This window comes from Podarcis cretensis (assembly GCF_951804945.1).
Source record: "Podarcis cretensis genome assembly, chromosome: 8".
NCBI lineage: Eukaryota > Metazoa > Chordata > Lepidosauria > Squamata > Lacertidae > Podarcis > Podarcis cretensis.
Window position 1 is genome coordinate 13,533,103 of NC_137177.1, and position 19,334 is coordinate 13,552,436.

General features: G+C 42.0%; 1 protein-coding gene across 1 annotated transcript in view; it reads left to right on the top strand.

Moving 5' to 3' along the window:
- Nucleotides 1-11,129, top strand: part of LOC307221671 (phospholipase A2 inhibitor and Ly6/PLAUR domain-containing protein-like) — a 53,609-nt gene extending 42,480 nt beyond the window's left edge. Inside the window, exons 4-6 of the mRNA XM_079986419.1 lie at nt 4,709-4,855; nt 9,954-10,085; nt 10,704-11,129. Of these exons, the coding sequence (XP_079842545.1) occupies nt 4,709-4,855; nt 9,954-10,085; nt 10,704-10,861 (437 nt within the window). The 3' untranslated portion in view covers nt 10,862-11,129. The remainder of the gene's footprint in view (nt 1-4,708; nt 4,856-9,953; nt 10,086-10,703) is intronic.
- The last annotated feature ends 8,205 nt before the right edge of the window (nt 11,130-19,334 follow it).

Here is a 19,334-nt window from a genome sequence, read left to right on the forward strand (position 1 = left end):
GTAGAGCCTGCAGTTCTTCTAGAGAACCATGAGCTGTCTTCTTATGCCAAACACAAGCACATGAAACATGAGTGGGAACTGTAGCACGCAGGGCTTGTGCTTTCTCAACCTTCCCCTCACCCTCCAGAGACGTTTTAAGAATGAAGAGATCATTCTGTCCCTTTTTAACTTTGACAAGCTGCTTTCCCCCCTTGGAGATTGTGCAGAAAGCATTCTCAAAAGAAACCTTAAACCCCTTTTTTAACAAATAAGGCACAGACAAAAGACAGTGATGCATCCCTGGCACAATGCAAACTTCCATCTGCTCCTGCAAAACAGAAAGAAAGACATTTGCAACGTTAGTCACATTTTTCTTTTCTCCATTTGCAAACTGAACAGTTTTTCCAGCCGTGCAATTCCACATCTCGACAGCAGGGGTCTCTGGAATCAGGTTGCGGTTAGCTCCTGAGTCGATGACAAAGCATAGGTCATTGTCTCTCTCAGAGCTGTTCTCAAACATCGCCATAGCAACAAACGTCTCGCTGCCCCCTCTCTTTGGGCTTCTGCAGCTGTTCTCCCTGGTTGTCTCAGCAACCAACTCCCCCTTGCTCAGGACCTTGGCAGCTTCCGTAGAAGCAACCTCCTCCGTTGCCTTGGAGACCGGTCTGGCCTCTGCGTTCCCACGCAACTCTGTGGGGCTTATCTTCACTTTGTGCAGGTGGCCGGCCTTGAAGCGTCTAGCTCTCCGCAGCTTTCCAGACTTTGCATGACGACGATCACCAGTGGAAAAACACTGCCCAGGGCTCCTTTCAGCTGGTCTGGCCACCCTTCTTCCGGAAGAGCACTCTGTGCCAGCCCTGCCCTCGCTGAAACTGCGTTCCACTCCGGCACTCACAGTGGAAAACTGTTGAAACTTGCCTTTGGAAGTCTCAGCCCCCCCGATCTTCACCTCAGGGACAAGGGCTTCAGCCATCTTTAGGCTTTTCATGACTTCTCCAGGGCCCTGGCCTCCTGCTGAAGTTTCACACAAACTTCTCAGCACCTCCCAGGCAGCCCTTGCTGACTCTATGCCCTTCAAACTAGGCAAGAGCGATGCGTGTACGCATGCTTTCAGCATAGCAAACTCTCTTTGCATTCTCAGCTGGCTATCTTCAGGCAACGCAGCCTCAAAGCCTGCAACGTCTGTCCCTTCCGCTCCTCGCCTGAGGGGTAGTGGCTCTTTCTGGCTTACATCCCAAAGCCCAGTAACCAGAAACCAACCCCTTACTCTTCTGGACCAGGTTGCCCAACTTTTTAAAGTGAGCTTTTCAAGCGGAATGTCCTCAAAGACCAGGCTGTCTGCCATTTTCTTCCCAGGGGCCCCAAGCTGTACTCACGTATCAACAGCTTTCCGGCACCTGTCTTCTCAGCTGCTCTCAGCTCTCAGCTCTCAGCATCAGGCAAAAATCAGCGTCTCAGCCAGCTGCTTTGCCTCAGAACGCAGACCTCCGCTTTCGGTAGCGTCTTCCCAGCTGACCCAGCTGACTTCAAAGCATCCCGGCAGACTTTCAGCAACAGTTTTACAAGCGGTAATTAGTCCCCATAACCTGTTAGATAATGAAGCTTAATTGGTTTATGACCCCAATTAGCTGCAGTTTATAGCGGTCCGGCACGTTTCTCAGCCAAGCTGCGCCGAACTGCTTCTCTCCGGTTTCGCCTTGCAGAGTAAAAACACAGCGAAAAAAACTGTTGCTTCTTGCTTAGATCCAGACAAACACATCAGGCACTTGTGTGTCCAATTATCAGTCCTTTATTGCAGCAAAATATTTACAGCTCAGCATTTCTCAGATTCTCCTGGACTGCTAGCATTCATGGCGTCCTTCTCTTTCAGAGACAAAGAGAACAGAGAATAAAGCTCCTCCCTCCTTCCAAACATCAGAATGTGAGGCACTACTCAGAATATCTTAACCCTGTAAGTTCTGAATCCCAACATTATCTTCTAAATTTTAGCAAGTTTAGTCAGCATCAAATACCACCAATACATCATCTTCATTAAATTTTCTTTTAATGGCATACATGCAGTGAATTTAATTGTTTTTGTCCATGGTCTTTCCCACATCAAATTTGAAGAATTCTTCGAAAGCTTTCTTAGCTTTCTGAATTATTCCTTCATCATTAAGTAATGCTTCATTCATCCTCTATCTTTTCTGCCCTCTTTCTTTCCCCTTCAGGAATAGGGTAAAGGTAAAGGGACCCCTGACCATTAGGTCCAGTCGTGGCCAATCTGGGGTTGCGGAGCTCATCTTGCTTTATTGGCTAGGGAGCTGGCGTACAGCTTCCTAGTCATGTGGCCAGCATGACTAAGCCGCTTCTGGCGAACCAGAGCAGTGCACAGAAACGCCGTTTACCTTCCTGCCGGAGTGGTACCTATATATCTACTTTCAGTTTGACGTGCTTTCAAACTGCTAGGTTGGCAGGAGCAGGGACCGAACAACGGGAGCTCACCCCGTTGTGGAGATTCAAACCACGACCTTCTGATTGGCAAGGCCTAGGCTCTGTGGTTTAACTCACAGCACCACCCGCATCCTCCTTTAAAGATAAAGGGACCCCTGATCATTAGGTCCAGTCATGGCCGACTCTAGGGTTGCGGCGCTCATCTCGCTTTATTGGCCGAGGGAGCCGGCCTACAGCTTCCGGAATCCTTCAGGAATAAGGACACTGAATTGTGATCTGATAGGGACTTTGGATCAGTTTCAATTTTTCTCACTCTTAATGTTAATTCTTTTGAGATCCAAATTCCATCTTGCCTGCTGGAAGACTGGTTGGGCTCAGAATAATATGAGAATTCCTTTGCCCTTGGATGTTTAAACATCCAAGCATCTACTAAATTTCTATTAACTGGAAAAAAAGTTTGAGGTAATCATCCTGTTTTATTATCTACACTTCTCTGAGTTCTATCGTGTTCGAAACAACTCCATTCAGATCTCCTAGGAGAATTATTTTCTCCTGCATATAGTCTAACACTGTTTCTTCCAGGTGTTTATAGAAATTAGTTTATTATCATTGGGTGCATATACTACTCTAGGAAGAGTATGTTTTACTAAGTAAGAAGGGACTTTCTTTTTACCCCTTTCTTCATGTCAGATTTATTTGTTCAATTTTAAATTTCATTTGTAGGATTTCCCTTTTCTGCTCTGTTAAACTATGGGGATATGGAGATTTCCTGCTTCTTGGAACCGGCATCATGGGCTGCTACTCTCTTGCTTCAGAACCATCCCCCTTTCCCCTCCTTAACAAAGAGACCAAGAGACCAGGAAACTCCTCTTTGACAACGACACTTCTATGCTGACCCCAAGACTCCCTCTTTGGGGTTGGGGGGATGCGTAGACTTCGCATCTTCACCCCCAAAGCCCGTTAGCTATCGAGCCCTTCTGAGCTCATGCCATGTTCCATCCTGTGGGAAACCGGAAGTCACTTCACTTTACCCCAGGGTAGTCATAGCTACTGCCCACTGCCGCCCATCTTTCTTGATGGTAAAATTTCCTAACCACCCACCAGTGCTCGATGGAAGGAGGATTCAGCTTGTGCTGTAGAACCCCCTACTGCCCACATAGAATCCTGAAATGGCCACTAGTGGGTAGTAGGGTCCAGGTCGACAACCCCTGCTTTACACTCTCATGTACTTTTGAGTTTTTTCTTGCACAAGCATGTCTGCAAGATTTGGGATGCTGCCTGGGCCAGAGTAGGTAATGACCAGAGGCACAGTCTATCCACTGTCACACTGGGATGCAAACAACACTCCTGAAAAGGAGGAAGGGGTGAATGGAGATTCTCAGACCAATCAGAATGAATTTACCTGATCCAGGCCACATCTTGAAAATATTGTCCCCAACGCCACCACCCCACTCTCTCTTTTTAGAACCAGTCTCCAATTAAGGTAAAGGGGCCCCTGACCATTAGGTCCAGTCACGGATGACTCTGGGGTTGCGGCGCTCATCTTGCTTTATTGGCCAAGGGAGCTGGTGTACAGCTTCCGGGTCATGTGGTCAGCATGACTAAGCTGCTTCTGGCAAACCAGAGCAGCGCATGGAAACACCGTTTACCTTCCCACCAGAGCGGAACCTATTTATCTAGTTGCACTATTAGCTGATGCCGAATAGGCCTGCAATGTATAGTAACAGCACATAGCATCAAATGCTGAAATACTCTGATGACAAAGGAAGCCACAGAAATCATTTTTTAAAAAAGGAAAAGGGGGGAAAACATACTCAGATATAACTGCTTTTCCCCATAGAAGGTTGTATGCAAAAATATTTCCTGTATTGAGAAGTGAGTTCAAGAGATCAGAAAATTAGAGGAAACAGATAAAAAACCATCTTCTCCCGTCTCTCAGAAATACAGTACATAATATAAGGAAGCTTCATGAGTCAGGCCCCTGGATCAGCTAGCTGTATATCAGGTAGAGATGGGTGGTGGATCAAACTATTCTAGGCTCTTTTGTAGGGGCAGAAAAGGAAGTCCATCTAATCCCATTTATGTGCAAGTTGTTAAAGAACTATCCTAGAATATTAACATGGTATTGCAGAAGAAATTATACTTCAAAGAAACTACTTTATGGATTAGTTTGCTGAATTCAGTTGTTGCCAGGTATTTTCTCTTAAATCACCCATTTGCCCAATGTATTTATATTTGTACGTTCATCAATTTGAATTTTTGCATATCTTGCTATTCCTTCAATTCTTTCTAACAGATGGCTCTACAGAGAACTACAAGAACAAGGGTTGTGCTGAAGATTGCATCTCAGCAAATGCCACCTTCTCTTCAGTAGAAAGAAAATACGTCCGGCATATCCAGTATTGCTGTCAAAAACTTTTTTGCAACCTGGGATTTCCTGAAAGTATATCTATCTATCTATCTATCTATCTATCTTAATAATAATAATAATAATAATAATAATAATAAATTTTATTTATATCCCGCCCTCCCCAGCCGAAGCCGGGCTCAGGGCGGCTAACAACATTAAAACAGTATGACATTATAAAACATTATTAAAATGAATTAAAATCAAAATTGATGGCAACCATAAACTAAAGCTTTGTAAAGATTGCCAGAGGAGGGGGTCAGGCTGCGCCCTGACCAAATGCCAGGTGGAACAGCTCTGTCTTGCAGGCCCCGCGGAAAGATGTCAAGTCCTGCAGGGCCCTTGTCTCTTGTGACAGAGCGTTCCACCAGGTTGGAGCCGCAGCCGAAAAAGCCCTGGCTCTAGTTGAGGCCAGCCTAACCTCTCTGAGGCCTGGGACCCTCAAGGTGTTTTTATTTGAAGATCGTAAGTTCCTCTGTGGGGCATACCAGGAGAGGCGGTCCCGTAGGTACGAGGGCCCTAGGCCGTATAGGGCTTTGAAGGTTAAAACCAGCACCTTAAACCTGATCCTGTACTCCACCGGGAGCCAGTGCAGCTGGTATAGCACCGGATGAATGTGATCTCTAAGCGAAGACCCCGTAAGGAGTCTCGCTGGGGCATTCTGCACCCGCTGGAGTTTCTGGGTCAGTCTCAAGGGCAGCCCCACGTAGAGCGAGTTACAATAATCCAGTCTGGAGGTGACCGTCGTGTGGATCACAGTGGCTAGGTCAGGGCGAGAGAGGTAAGGAGCCAACTGCTTAGCTTGGCGGAGATGAAAAAATGCCGCCTTTGTTATAGCTGCAATCTGCGCCTCCATGGAGAGGGAGGTATCAAAGATTACACCCAAACTCTTAACGGACGGTGCTGGCACTAATTGCATCCCCGCAAGAGATGGGAGTTGCCCCCTCAGTCCCATGTCGTCCCGTCCCAGCCAGAGGACCTCTGTCTTCGAAGGATTTAACTTCAGCCGGCTCCCACGTAACCATCCAGCCACAGCCTCCAAGCATCTGATCAGTGTGTCTGGGGCCGAGTCCGGGTGGCGGTCCATCAACAAATAGAGTTGGGTGTCATCAGCATACTGATGGCAGCCCAGCCCAAAACTCCGGACAAGCTGGGCGAGGGGGCGCATAAAGATGTTAAAAAGCATCGGGGAGAGTATTGCACCCTGAGGCACACCACACACCAAGGAGTGGCGGGATGACAATTCCCCCCCAAGCGCCACCCTCTGTCCCCGACCAGAGAGAAACGAGCGCAGCCATTGAAGGACTGTGCCCTGGATCCCCACGTCGGCAAGGCGGTGGTCCAGGAGTTCGTGATCGACCATGTCGAAGGCTGCTGACAGGTCTAGAAGAATCAGCAGCCCCAACCCGCCTCGATCCAGCTGCCTGCGGAGATCATCTGTTAGGGCGACCAGAGCCGTCTCGGTCCCATGACCAGCGCGGAAGCCGGACTGGAATGGATCCAGAGCTGATGTTTCATCCAGAAACCTACCAAGCTGTTCAGCAACCGCTCTCTCAATCACCTTACCCAGGAATGGAAGATTCGAGACCGGGCGGTAATTGGATAGATCTAAGGGATCTAATGATGTTTTCTTTAAGAGCGGGCGCACCACTGCCTCCTTCAGTTCCCCTGGGAATGTCCCGGTGCCAAGGGACAGATTGATGATATCCCCCGGGGGGGGGCGCACCTCTTCTGGACACGCTCTAATCAGCCAGGACGGGCACGGGTCGAGAGGACAGGTGGTGGGCTTTCCAGCTCGGAGGAATCTGTCTACATCAGCTGGGGATATCCAGTCAAAGTGGTCCAATACTGAACCCGAGGACAGTCGAGGGGCCTCCAGTTCCTTCTATCTATCATCTATCTATCTATCTATCTATCATCTATCTATCTATCTATCTATCTATATCTATCTATCTATCTATCTATCTATCTACTGCCAAAGATAAATAGCATTGAGCTTCCCAATTTCTTTTCTTGTTACTCTAAGACAATCAATACTGTTCCAGTCCAAGATTCATTCCTGGGTAATTCTATATCAAGTAATCCAACTTTTTTACCTCATTTAACACGTTTAAAAGAAAAGCCTAACTAGTTTTTCAGACACCTTTTAATTGAATAACTTTCTAAAGAAATGCCTGAAGCAACTAATATTATAGTTGAGATCTTGTTTATTCTGTTATATTTTACTCCAAGAAGACCCATTTATCCCAAATAGAATCCAATAAGGCAGACATTTATGTACAAAATATATTTTGAAAAATGTGAAATTTGCAGGTGGCTCTTTGAAATATTTAATAATCAGTATATTTTTTGAATTTTTAAATCATATTAATTTTTTTAATAAAAATTGAAAATTTGGTAACTTAGATTTTTAGATTTAGAGTAAGTCCATCATGTGACATATCATGAAGCTCAGGTTCTGCAGGGATTTGTGTTTTTAGTTTTGACGTATCTCAATGCTGGGCTGGGCTTTTAAGGCCTGTGTGTATTCTAGCAAGATCAAATTTCTCTCTCTCTTTTTGAAATTTCACACCCTCATAACTCAAAAACGGGATGAGATAAAAAATTAAAATTTTAGATTTGAACTTAGTTTTGATCACTCAACAAATGTACAAAAGATTAAGAAAATTAGATGACATGAGGTTAAAATGTTGTATCACTTGATTGGGTGCCAGTGCAATGTTCCCTTGCCAGTAATTAGGGACGGAATTTTGATATACGGTATGTTAAAAAAATATGTAGTGAACTGCCCTGTGATTTTTGAATGAAAGGCAGTATACAAATTTAATTCCTAATAAATAAATAAATAAATAAATAATGAGCTCCCAATGGGGCCTCAATAATTCCTTGGAGGTGTGCAGTAAATGCCCTAACCTAGTTTCTTGGAATCAGTATCACCATCTGTATGTCATGCAGAAGCACTTTCTGCCCAAAAGATTCAAATGACCACTGGGTGTGTGGAAGAGAACACCCCAGAAAAATTGGGGAAACAGGTAGAGAGATAAGAACACATGCCCCCTCTTGCTCCCTCTGGGACTCATCTTGGTGGGGCAGAACTGCAGAGGTAGTTAGTGAAACTATCTATTGCTGCTGGATGCCATTTAACTGGAGAACAACAAAAGTCGCACTGCTTGGGCAAAGTTGTTGAGCTCTATTTGGGAACAAAAATATTTGGGAACAAAAATAATGTTGGGGTTTTGGAGGAGATTTTAAAAGCATTTTTAGAAACAAAAATCACCCTACTTGATGGGGATATATGGACATATGGTAGCCCTAAGTTCCTCCCATTGCTATATTTCATGTCTCAGTTAGTGAACTGTTTCTTTTCTCTCATTGGTTTCTACAGTAGGTCTGCCAAACATTGACGTTTTCCCATGTCCGGGGGGCATTATCGAAAATCAGCAAAATGGGGGGGGGGATGCATAAAAATTTCAAATTTGGTGTCCTGATTTTCACTTTTTTAAACTGCAATGACTGGCAATGGTTGCTGGTGATTGAGTGAGAGATGACTGGGGTGACTGGATGGATTATGTATCTGTGTCCATTTGTGCAGTAAAATGGGATGAGTGATCATGAATAAGAAGGTGGTGAAGGTCCTGTATGGGTGTCTGGAGGCGGTTGGAGGATGGATGGTGGCTAACAGATTGAGGATGAATCCTGACAAGACAGAAGTACTGTTCTTGGGGGACAGGGGTTGGGTGGGTGTGGAGAACGACCTGGTCCTGAATGGGGTAACTGTGCCTCTGAAGGACCAGGTGTGCAGCCTGGGAGTCATTTTGGACTCACAGCTGTCCATGTAGGTACAGGTCAATTCTGTGTCCAGAGCAACTGTCTACCAGCTCCAACTGCTATGCAGGCTGAAACCCTACCTGCCCATGAGGAAAAAAATAAAATTTTAGATTATAACTTAGTTTTGATCACTCAACAAGTGTACAAAACATGCCCCCTTGCTTTCTGAAAGCCCAGCTCACCCTGGGACTCATCTTGTTGGGGCAGAACTGCAGAGGTAATAACCTTATAGTTCGTGGATATTAGAGGCAGAATCTTAGTGTGATCTGTAGCATTTTGTAAGTTAGGAGATGCTTTATAAATGCTGTAAACTGCCCAGAGTGGCTGGGGGAACCGAGCCAGATGGGCAGGGTATAGATAATGAAATAATAATAAAGTTATTATTATTATTATTATTATTATTATTATTATTTATTAAGAATATTATTGGAGCACTGAAGACAGAAGGGTTCCTTCACTCTAAAGACACTTCAATATATGCTGATGTTTTTTATTTTTTTATTTTATATTTTATTGCATTGTAATGCATTTAGGTATAAAATTAAATTTTATTGTAGTTTCCAAGCCTGGCTTGCTCTGGTCCATGGATTCATGAAGAGTTGGACACGACTAAACAACAACAGGAGCCTCTTTTTAGTATTAAGTGATATATAATAATCATTAATAAATAAACAAATACACACCAAGGCTTTCTTTCTTTCTTTCTTTCTTTCTTTCTTTCTTTCTTGTTTAAAAACTTCTTGTTTAAAAATTTTATTGTAGTTTCTGAGTTTTCTATACCACTAGGAGACTCTTTTTAGTATTAAGTGATATATAATAATCATTAATAAATAAACAGATACACACCAAGGCTTTATTTATTTATTTATTTATTCATTTGTTGTTTAAAAACTTTACATAGTAACCTTAATCTGAGGAGGGTTTCCAACATAATAACAAAGTATACAACATATTATACTTAAACAAGATTATATACCTAAGTCTATTTCATAGTCATAAGCACTACATAAGTATATGTAATTAGTGATTGAACACTATATATAATAAACCAAGCACCAAAAATATCAGTGGCCAAGAAGTCACATGCACAACAATAAACTCCCCAACTCACTCCCTAAAAAATACCACTGCTTGTCTGCTCATCTCAGGTCTAAATATCTGCACCATCAACATCATTAATTGCAGAAACAGAATGAAGTAGAGATGTTGCAACCCTCTCACAAGATTAGAGAACTGAAGCCTAGGAATTAGAATAAAGATAAATGGGCTGGAATCATGTCTTGACTTTAGTATTTACTTCTGGCAGTGCCACCGAGGCGCTTGAATGGGCTGGAGTGCCCGAACCTTGGTGTAGCTGAATCAGAAGCTTCTGAGGGTTTAAATGCCATCAGGTGTTACGATGAGGAGACTCAGTGCATTGAATTTGTTCTTGTTCATGGTAAGTAGAACTGCCTTGCAATGAGTGAGGGGGGGGGGAATGGGATGTGTGTGTGTGTGTGTTACTATTTCATTCTGTTTGTGGCTTCCTTTCAGAAAATAGATTGTTTGTGCATTGGAGGAAGAGTTTCTTTTTTCCTGAAATCATAACTCACCTCAAATCACATTTGCTTTGTATGTATATAAATGAGTATGTATATATCCGGGGTGGGGCTTTGAGAAGGTGAGAGAAATAGTCTGTTTGTTAAATTACATATAAAAGTTTATTAAAAGAGTGTTTTCATCAGTCTTTAAAAAAAGTAAAATTAGCCATGGAGAACTGATCTGGAAAGCAATATCAATGAAGATGAGCCCTTGCCCCTTAAGAAAAAAATAATAATAATAGACTATTTAAACACCTCATTTAAAAACCACTCTCATGTTCATTTCATGTGGTGATTTTCAGATGTTTTCTATACTTGCTCAACATAGTTATTAAAAATTAAGATGCTCCTATTTTTTCTTTTGCGCACGCGCGCGCACACACACACACACACAGAGAGAGAGAGAGAGAGAGAGAGACAAAAACACAGGTTGCTACCAAGATGCTCATCTGACCTTGTCTCTTTTTCTTTACTAGATGACAGTGAAGTTCCTGATAAGGTCGTCAGAGGCTGTGCATCACCAGCTTTTTGTGAATTGGCCAAAACATCAATTCTTAACAAGTACTTTTCAGGCATGATAATAGGAGCACGATGCGGTGAAACTCTAGTTTCACCAAACCAACTCAGCTTTTAAGGGTAGTTAGGAGAGAGCAATGTCTTCTTCCTCTTGGATTCCACTATTTTCTGCAACAGTGGAAGTGGTGGCTGCTTGTCTGAACATGGGAGTCCAGAGCAACAGGTATTCACAGGACTCCTGAGGCTTCTATTTGGTGAATGGGATACAGGGAATAGAAAACTAAAGAAGAAATGTGGGTCTTTGGCTCATTAAAACATGGGATATGTGTAAAAAATTCCTTTGTTCATAATCAAAATAAATTGGTGAAGCAAATCAAAACTGTGTTGTGTGTCTGCATTTATCAAATTAAGAATATTTTGTATCAGTGGTAGTGAAGGGCACTGTTTTTAGAATGAAAAACAATGGGTAATTATGAGTTATCTTATTGATTTAGGAAATATATATTCCAGTCCATATTTCAAAGAAATCAAAGACATACAATACAGAAACTTCCCACCCAACCTACTAAAAGGGAAACATCGAAGAAAGTTCTAAAATACAGTCAACTGTGGGCTATTGTAGAGGCTTTTCCAGAGATTTGCCACACAGCACTAGGCAGTCAGGGCAGATTGCTGTTGTTTGGCAGAAATCTGGAGAGGCACCACGGAATTCAGGAGTCAGGAACAGAAGATGATCCCTGCTGGATCACGCCAAGGACATATCTAATTCACTATCCTGGTGCCAGAGTACTTAACCATATTCCTACAAGAAGCCCAGAAAATAAGGCATGCAATTACAAATTAAGGAAGGTGGATCTGGAATTCCAAGACTGGAATTATACATTTGTGCTTATTTATTGACAGGTATCAAATATTGGAGACCTGCTGATGGCTGTAATCTTCTCAGTTGGGCAATCTTAGAATATACATATTCAGTGGTACCTCGGGTTAAGTACTTAATTCATTCCAGAGGTCTGTTCTTAACCTGAAACTGTTGTGAAGCACCACTTTAGCTAATCAGGCCTCCTGCTGCCACCGCGCCACCGGAGCACAATTTCTGTTCTCATTCTGAAGCAAAGTTCTTAACCCTAGGCACTATTTCTGGGTTAGCGGAGTCTCTAACCTGAAGCATATGTAACCTGAAGCGTATGTAACTCGAGGTACCACTGTATAACACTTTTGATTGGGTGAATAGTATTAGGATCAAAATATTTGAAGTTCCTACAACTCTTGAAACAGTTACGTCAATTAGAAAGATATGGAATTTATTAGCTAATAAAAATAAATTCATTTTCACACACTAAATCCTACTTTAATAATCGGGGGGGGTAATATGGAAAAACTATGATAACAGGTGTATTGACCTTGGACCAACTGATAGATGAGGAAGACTTCTATACATACAATATGTATGTTCTATGCAATATGTATGTATAGAGGTGGTCCAATGGAAGTACTTGCATGTACAACATATTTTAGAAACTTCGTTTGGTCTGACTACCTTCACAGCATCTGAGAAACCCGAAATTTGTAGCAATTGGATAGTTAATTTGATACTCAATGGTTACTTTTTATAGATTTTTTAAATCACCAAATAAGTTTGATATGCAGACTTTAAGAAATGATTGGTATAAATAATTGGAATGTTCACTATTACCTAGATAGTGGGAAAATGTCTCGGCTTCGTTATCATACCAATGGATCTTAATCTAAGGATTATACAACAGAAAATCCTTCTTAGAATCTATTGGTCTCCCTTGCATTTGTATAAGAAAAGATTATCTAATGTATCTCTTGGTTGGAGATGTATGATTGACAATTCTTCTTTGAAACACATGCTTTTACTGTGTCCCACACTTACTAAGTTTTGGGAGAAAGTGCTGGACACAAGGAAAGTAGTGTCCCAAAGACACTACTCAAAAAATAAAGATTTTCAGAAGCGATTATGCTCTTGAACTATATACCCATTGTATGGAAATTGAAAACAAGAAAGCAAACATGGATTCTCTGCACCGTAATGGTGGCCAAGAGACTGATACTGATGAACTGGAAGAATAGAGATTTAATTCCCTTTACTCAATCGCTGGACAACATGACAACATGGGTAACATATGAATGGAAAGCTTTCTGTATAGGCGCAGATTTTCTTTGGATGAATTCAATGATATTTGGATTGAGGTTACTGACAATTAGAAGTTCATTAGGATAATAAGAATAAATATACACATTTGTATATTATTGTATGTTTTACCATCCTGACGCCCCCAGGACTTTCCTGGTATGCATGCCTTCACTCTCAGACTCCAGGGCACATAAAGAGTTCAGCAGAGTAACTCAGCAGGGTTGGCAGCCAATGAATCACATGAATACCTCATTTCATCAGCAGATGTGCTTTACTGAGGCATTTTAGTAAGCATAGTGGTTGCAAATCCTCAGCCAGAAGATCCCTGGCTGGGTACATAGCTCAAAAACAGTTTCAGAGAGAGAAATGCCAGTAACAGTTTGAGAGAGAGAGAGATGGCTCATCATAATATGGGATATGGGTTAAATTTTCCTTTGTTCATAATAATTTTATTTTATCCTTATAAACAATATTTTCCAATATTTCCAATACCCCCCCAACTTGGACTAGTTATCTGCCCTGTTGTCTCATTTTCCCTCACCTCTTTTAACTGATCTTGTTGATCCTCCATTTGTACTAAAATTTTATACATTTCACAGGTTTCCCCTTCTATAACTATATTTTCTTCTTTATCTCTCCTTTTTATAATCATTTGTACTAATATTTTATAAACAACATGAGTTTATTCTTTGCATTTCTTGTTTTCCTTTAACCACTTCTTTGTCCATTGCTCAAGCTATATACAGTTAAAGCAATTTATTTTACTTCCTGTTAGTGGGTCTCTTATTTGTTTGCTTCTCATTTTCTGCACCCATTCTTTTATTTTAAGTTTTTTCTTCTCTTTTTCGTCTTTTTCAATTTCCTTTTTAAAATTTACTGGGAAGTCTTCTATCATCACCACTGGAGTTAGTGGGGAATTTACTGGTATCAATTTTCCTTTATATTTCACCCGTATCTCAATGTTTCTTAATAAGGGATTTTCAATATTCTGCCACCATTGCCTATTGAAAAAAATATTTTCGTGGCAGAATCCGAGACCAAGGAGAAGAGTTGGTGGAAGAAGATTGGAAGAAATTTAAAGTTTATTTACAGAAACATTGTAAAATTAAGGAATGTTAGAAGGATGTTGGAATGAAGTTATGTGGTTATAGCAGAAATGATATAAAGGATTAAGTAAAAATGGATAGTTAATTGGTGAAAGAAGAGAGTGTAAAATTACAGTATGTTAAGATAAGTTAAAACAAAGATGGAAAGGATTTGCTGAAATATCTAATTGAACTAGAATACAAAAAAGGGAGGTCAAGGAAATCAGCAAATGGAAAATAAGTTATGGCAAGGTTTGATTTGTTTTTTTTTTTCCTTTTCCTTTTCTTTTTTTTTCTTGATTGCTTGTATATTTGTGGGGTATTATTATTATTATTATTATTATTATTATTATTGCTTGTCTGTATTCATGGTCTTGTTTTTTCTTGCTTAATCTAGTGTTTTCTTTTGTAATTTTTAAAACTGGAATAAATATTATTATTTTTTTAAAAAAGAAAAAAAATATTTTTGCTAACTTCTCCCTCATTTCCTGTGTACCACTCTCTAAGAATTCTAATGTTCCTTCTTCTGTTATTCCATCTATGATATATCTTAACAGATTTGCTATATAACATAACCTGATGTTGGGGAGACCCAGTACACCTATTTTCTGGGGTTTGAACTATCTTATTTTATTAATTTTAGGTTTCATATCACCATTACCAAATTTATTAATCATGCTTTGTCAACCCTTTATTTCTGTCTCTGATACATTAATTGGTACATTCTAAATAAAAAAAATTATTCTATACAAAATTTTCATTTCAATTATTGCTATTCTTCCAAACCATGAGAGCTTTATTTTCCTATATTGAACCAGCTTTTCCTTGCCCTTCATGGATCACTGCCTTGCCGTGGCGAAGGGGCTTGAAGAACTCAGAGAAGCTATGAACTATGCCGAGCAGGGCACCCAAGATGAACAGGTCATAGTGGAGAGTTTTGACCAAACGTGATCCACCTGGAGGAGGAACCGGCAAGCCACTCCAGTATCCCTGCCAAGAAAACTCCATGGACAAAACTAGACAGCATCTTGAGAAGTAGAGACATCACCTTGCCAACAAAAGTCCGTATAGTTAAAGCTATGGTTCTCCCAGTAGTGATGTATGGAAGTGAGAGCTGGACCATAAAGAAGGCTGATCGCCGAAGAATTGATGCTTTTCAATTATGGTGCTGGAGGAGACTCTTGAGAGTCCCATGGACTGCAAGAAGATCAAACCTCTCCATTCTGAAGGAAATCAGCCCTGAGTGCTCACTGGAAGGACAGATTGTGAAGCTGAGGCTCCAGTACTTTGGCCACCTCATGAGAAGAGAAGACTCCCTGGAGAAGACCCTGATGTTGGGAAAGATGGAGGGCACAAGGAGAAGGGGGCGACAGAGGACGAGATGGTTGGATAGTGTTTTCGAGGTTACCAGCATGAGTCTGACCAAGCTGCGGGGGGCAGTGGAGGACAGGAGTGCCTGGCGTTCTCTGGTCCATGGGGTCACGAAGAGTCGGACACGACTAAACGACTAAACAACAACAACTGTTAAAACAGAAAGGGGTCAAACCACGGCAAGAGGTGTTGAAATTTTGGGAGGTTGGATAGTTACGATGGAATTTTCTCAGGGGTGAAATTGTTTTTTTAAAAAAATGTACAAAATGAAAAAAAAACAGAAAAAACTGTGTTCTGTGGCTGTATTTAGCTAACTACAAATATTTAGTGGTGGTGATGGAAAGCAATTATTAAGTATTTTATTGATTTAGGAAATGTATATGCCAATCCATATTTTGAAGTAATCTCTGAGTGGCTAACAATATCATAAGGACATAACAAAAATTAAAATAAATAAAAGAGCAATCATCCTACCCAGATTATCAAGAGGAAAACATTGAAAAAGCTCTAAAATGCAGCCCACTGTGGGTTTTTGTAGCTGCTTTTACTGGAGATTTGCCCCCAGCGCTAGGCAGCCAGAACAGATTATTACTGTTTGACCGAGTTCTGGAGAGCCACTATGGGATTCAGGAGTCAGGAACATAAGGGAATCCCTGCTGGATCACACCAAAGGTCCATCTAGTTCAGCATTCTGCTCCCAGATTGTCTAATCATATGCCTACGTGGAGCCCAAAAAACAAGGCATGTACACAATAGCCCTCTCCCACCTGGGATCTCCAGTAACTAGTATAAAGAGCAATGCAGTCCAGCTCACGATTGGGGCACAGCTCTCCCACTGAAAATGTCAAGCAATGAAGAACAATACTGCTCCTCAAAATCTCAAAGCAGCACACTCTTTCCTGTCTCATACACATTTTATATATCCATTTCAGTCAGTCTCCTATACTCTGGCCAATCCACTTTTTGCACCGCTAACACAGTCCTCGTCCAAAATATAACTATGGCAAATAGGTTTCTTCCGTGTGTTTATAAGGAAAAGCAACATGATGTGACTGCTTGTAGTGAACCCCCTCCAACATTTCTCCGATAAAAATAGGGATGTCATTCTCTTCCTCCTCCTCCTCCATTGTATTATTGATACCCTGTCCATCTGAGTGTATACTCATTGAATTTGCTGATGACACCAAGCAGAGAGGCTAATGCCACAGAAGACAGAATCGGAATTCAAAATGACCTTAACAGATTGGAGAAGTGGGCTCAAGTTAACAAAATGAATTCCCATAGGGACAAATGTGAGGTTCTCCACTTAGGCAGAAAGAATCAGATGCACAAATACAGGATGAGGGACATCTGGTTTACTAACAGTACATGTGAAAATGATCTGGTGGTCTTGGTTGGCCACAATCTTAAATGTGTCAACATTGTGTGCAGTAGGGGGAAAAGCTAACACTATTCCAGGCTGCATCAACAGAAGCATTGTGTCCAGATCAAGGGAAGTAATAGTACCACTCTATACTGCCTTGGTCAGACCATACCTGGAATACTGTGTCCAATTCTGGGTGCCACAATTTAAGAAGGATGTTGACAAGCTGGAACGTGGTTTTTGTTGTTTTTCTGTTTGTTCTCTTTCTGAATGATGACATGGCCTATGGCTAGTGCAATAAAAAGTTTAATTGGAATTTCTCTATTTAAAATAATATAATCTGTTAATAGAATTACATATTTAGACTATGGTTCAAATAATATGGCAAAATTATATAGAGACTTTGGGCTCTATATACCTGAATGCATTTATATTTCAGTTAATTTTGACCTGCGCCCCCCCCCCGAACTGTCAAAGAGGCTCTGTAAAGGGCTTCAGAGCGGGACGGGCAGTGCTGTGCTGAGAGTCGATCGCTACTTCTGCGGAGCGAAGCTGCACAGCAGTTACCGGAGAGCGCCGACCTTTTTCCTGTGAAACCTCGATTTGAAACATCTACCCGTGAGTAAGAATTGAGAAGAGATTGGAAAAGATCAAAGAGTTGAAATTCGGATTTGATCTTGAACTTAAATTTGGCACTTTGATCGGGACCTTGAACTTGAATTCGGACCTGAAATCGGTAAGACGCAAACAGGAAGTTCGTCTTTCCGGTCTTGTAAATAGTAAGGAAGCAAAGATTAAAGAAACTTTGAACTGTAAAATTGACTTTTAAAGGAGCTAAATTTCACTGTTGGGACAGAAAATCCCCCCCCCCCCCAAGCTGTGGAGGGGAGGAAAGAAAACCCACCACTCAATCCTTGATGTCAGACTGCTTTGAATAATATAAAGGTTACTGTTATAGACATTGTATCTTTTACTTTTGATCTCTGCAAGAGAATGGCTATCTTTTAAGGGAACTCTTGAATTTGTAACTGTTTTTTATTATTGAAACAAATAGGGAAGTCTATGAAGTTACGTTTTAACAATAATCTTTGATGAAACATTTTGCTACTCTGCACCCCTAGAGGATCTTTGTGTTACAGTTGGGGATTTTCCACTCCAGCTGTTACTCTTTACTGACAAGACTAGCCTGAAAACTTAGTGAATGACCTTGGCTTTTAGAGGCACAGTTATGGATCAAGACAAAATACAAGATAAGTCCCAGGAAAAATCCACAAGAGCTAAAACTAGACAACAACAGCAGCTGCAGCAACAGCAACAGCAGCTGCATCGGAGACCGTCAGTATCAGGCCTTGCTGCCCCATTAGCTATAGAAAAAGAAGAAGTAAAAGGTGCAGGATCGGATCCTGCAACATTAGATAAAATACTTACAGCCCTACAAAATTTGACAACTAAAATTGATTTAAACACTACAACTGTTAATGACCTGGGGGAGAAAGTAAATTCCAACACTCAGGCTATTGACAGGTTACTGCAGGAATCGAAAGAGATGAAACGGATAGCAGAGGAAGCAAAAGAGAGGGTTTTGGCGGTAGAAGAAAGGATACCGCCTGTGGTGGGATAATGAGCTGCTTGTGCGTTGAAACTCGATCCCTCAGAGCTCACTCAGTGTAGTGAAACCCTGCCTTGAGAGGAGCCCTTGAGCATGGCTCCCTCAGTCGCTGGTAGAATCTGACAGTGGGCGTTTGCGGAAGCGTTTCCAACATAAAAGCTGTTTCACAGACATGCGCCTCCTGGATTCCCTGCGTGACAGTTTCCGGCGGGGGGTGGGAGTCCTTAAGGGCTGTTCTGATACCTCCTCGCTGTTCTCACTGGAAGTATCCCAGAGCCTCCCCTCCGACTCCCTTTCCTTTGGAGCTCCCGCACTCCCCCTACTGGTTCCCTCTTCTCCTGAAGAAGAGGCTCTCCTATTCTCCTGAAGCCTTCTCACCACCTGCCCTTCCGATGGCAGTTCCCTGACATCCACCTCCCCCCCAGGGCCCCCTTCACCCCCTCCCGCCTCTTCTCTTACTGGCGGCGAGGACGGAAATCCCTGGAAGGAACTCCCCTCATCCTCCGAGGATTCAAACACTTCTAACCACGGCCTACCGCCTCTTTCCCCCTCTTCCTCTTCTTCGTCGGAATCTGTTTCCACCTCCACTTCCGACTCTGGGAACCCTTCAAATTCCCCTTCCTCATCTGTAGTCCCGAAGTGTTCCCTCCTAAACCTTGCCACTGGTTGTGGTTTACTTGGGAAACGCCGATGAAACGTTTCTATTAAAATCTCGTCTTTGACTTCCTCTGCCGGTACCCATGCGTTTTCTGACTCTTCCTCCCCCTCCCATTCTACCAAGTATTCCACCTGATTCCCCTTCCACCTGGAATCAATGATCCCTGCCACATCCATGTTGCGTTCTCTCTCTTCTATGACGGGTGTCCGGGTGACCTCCCTCTCATGTTCCCCCCACTCACACCCCTCTCTGTATGGCGACAGTAATGACCTGTGAAATACTGGGTGCAATTTCATGTGACTGGGCAATCAGAGTTTGAATGCTACTGGGTTGACCTGCTGTAT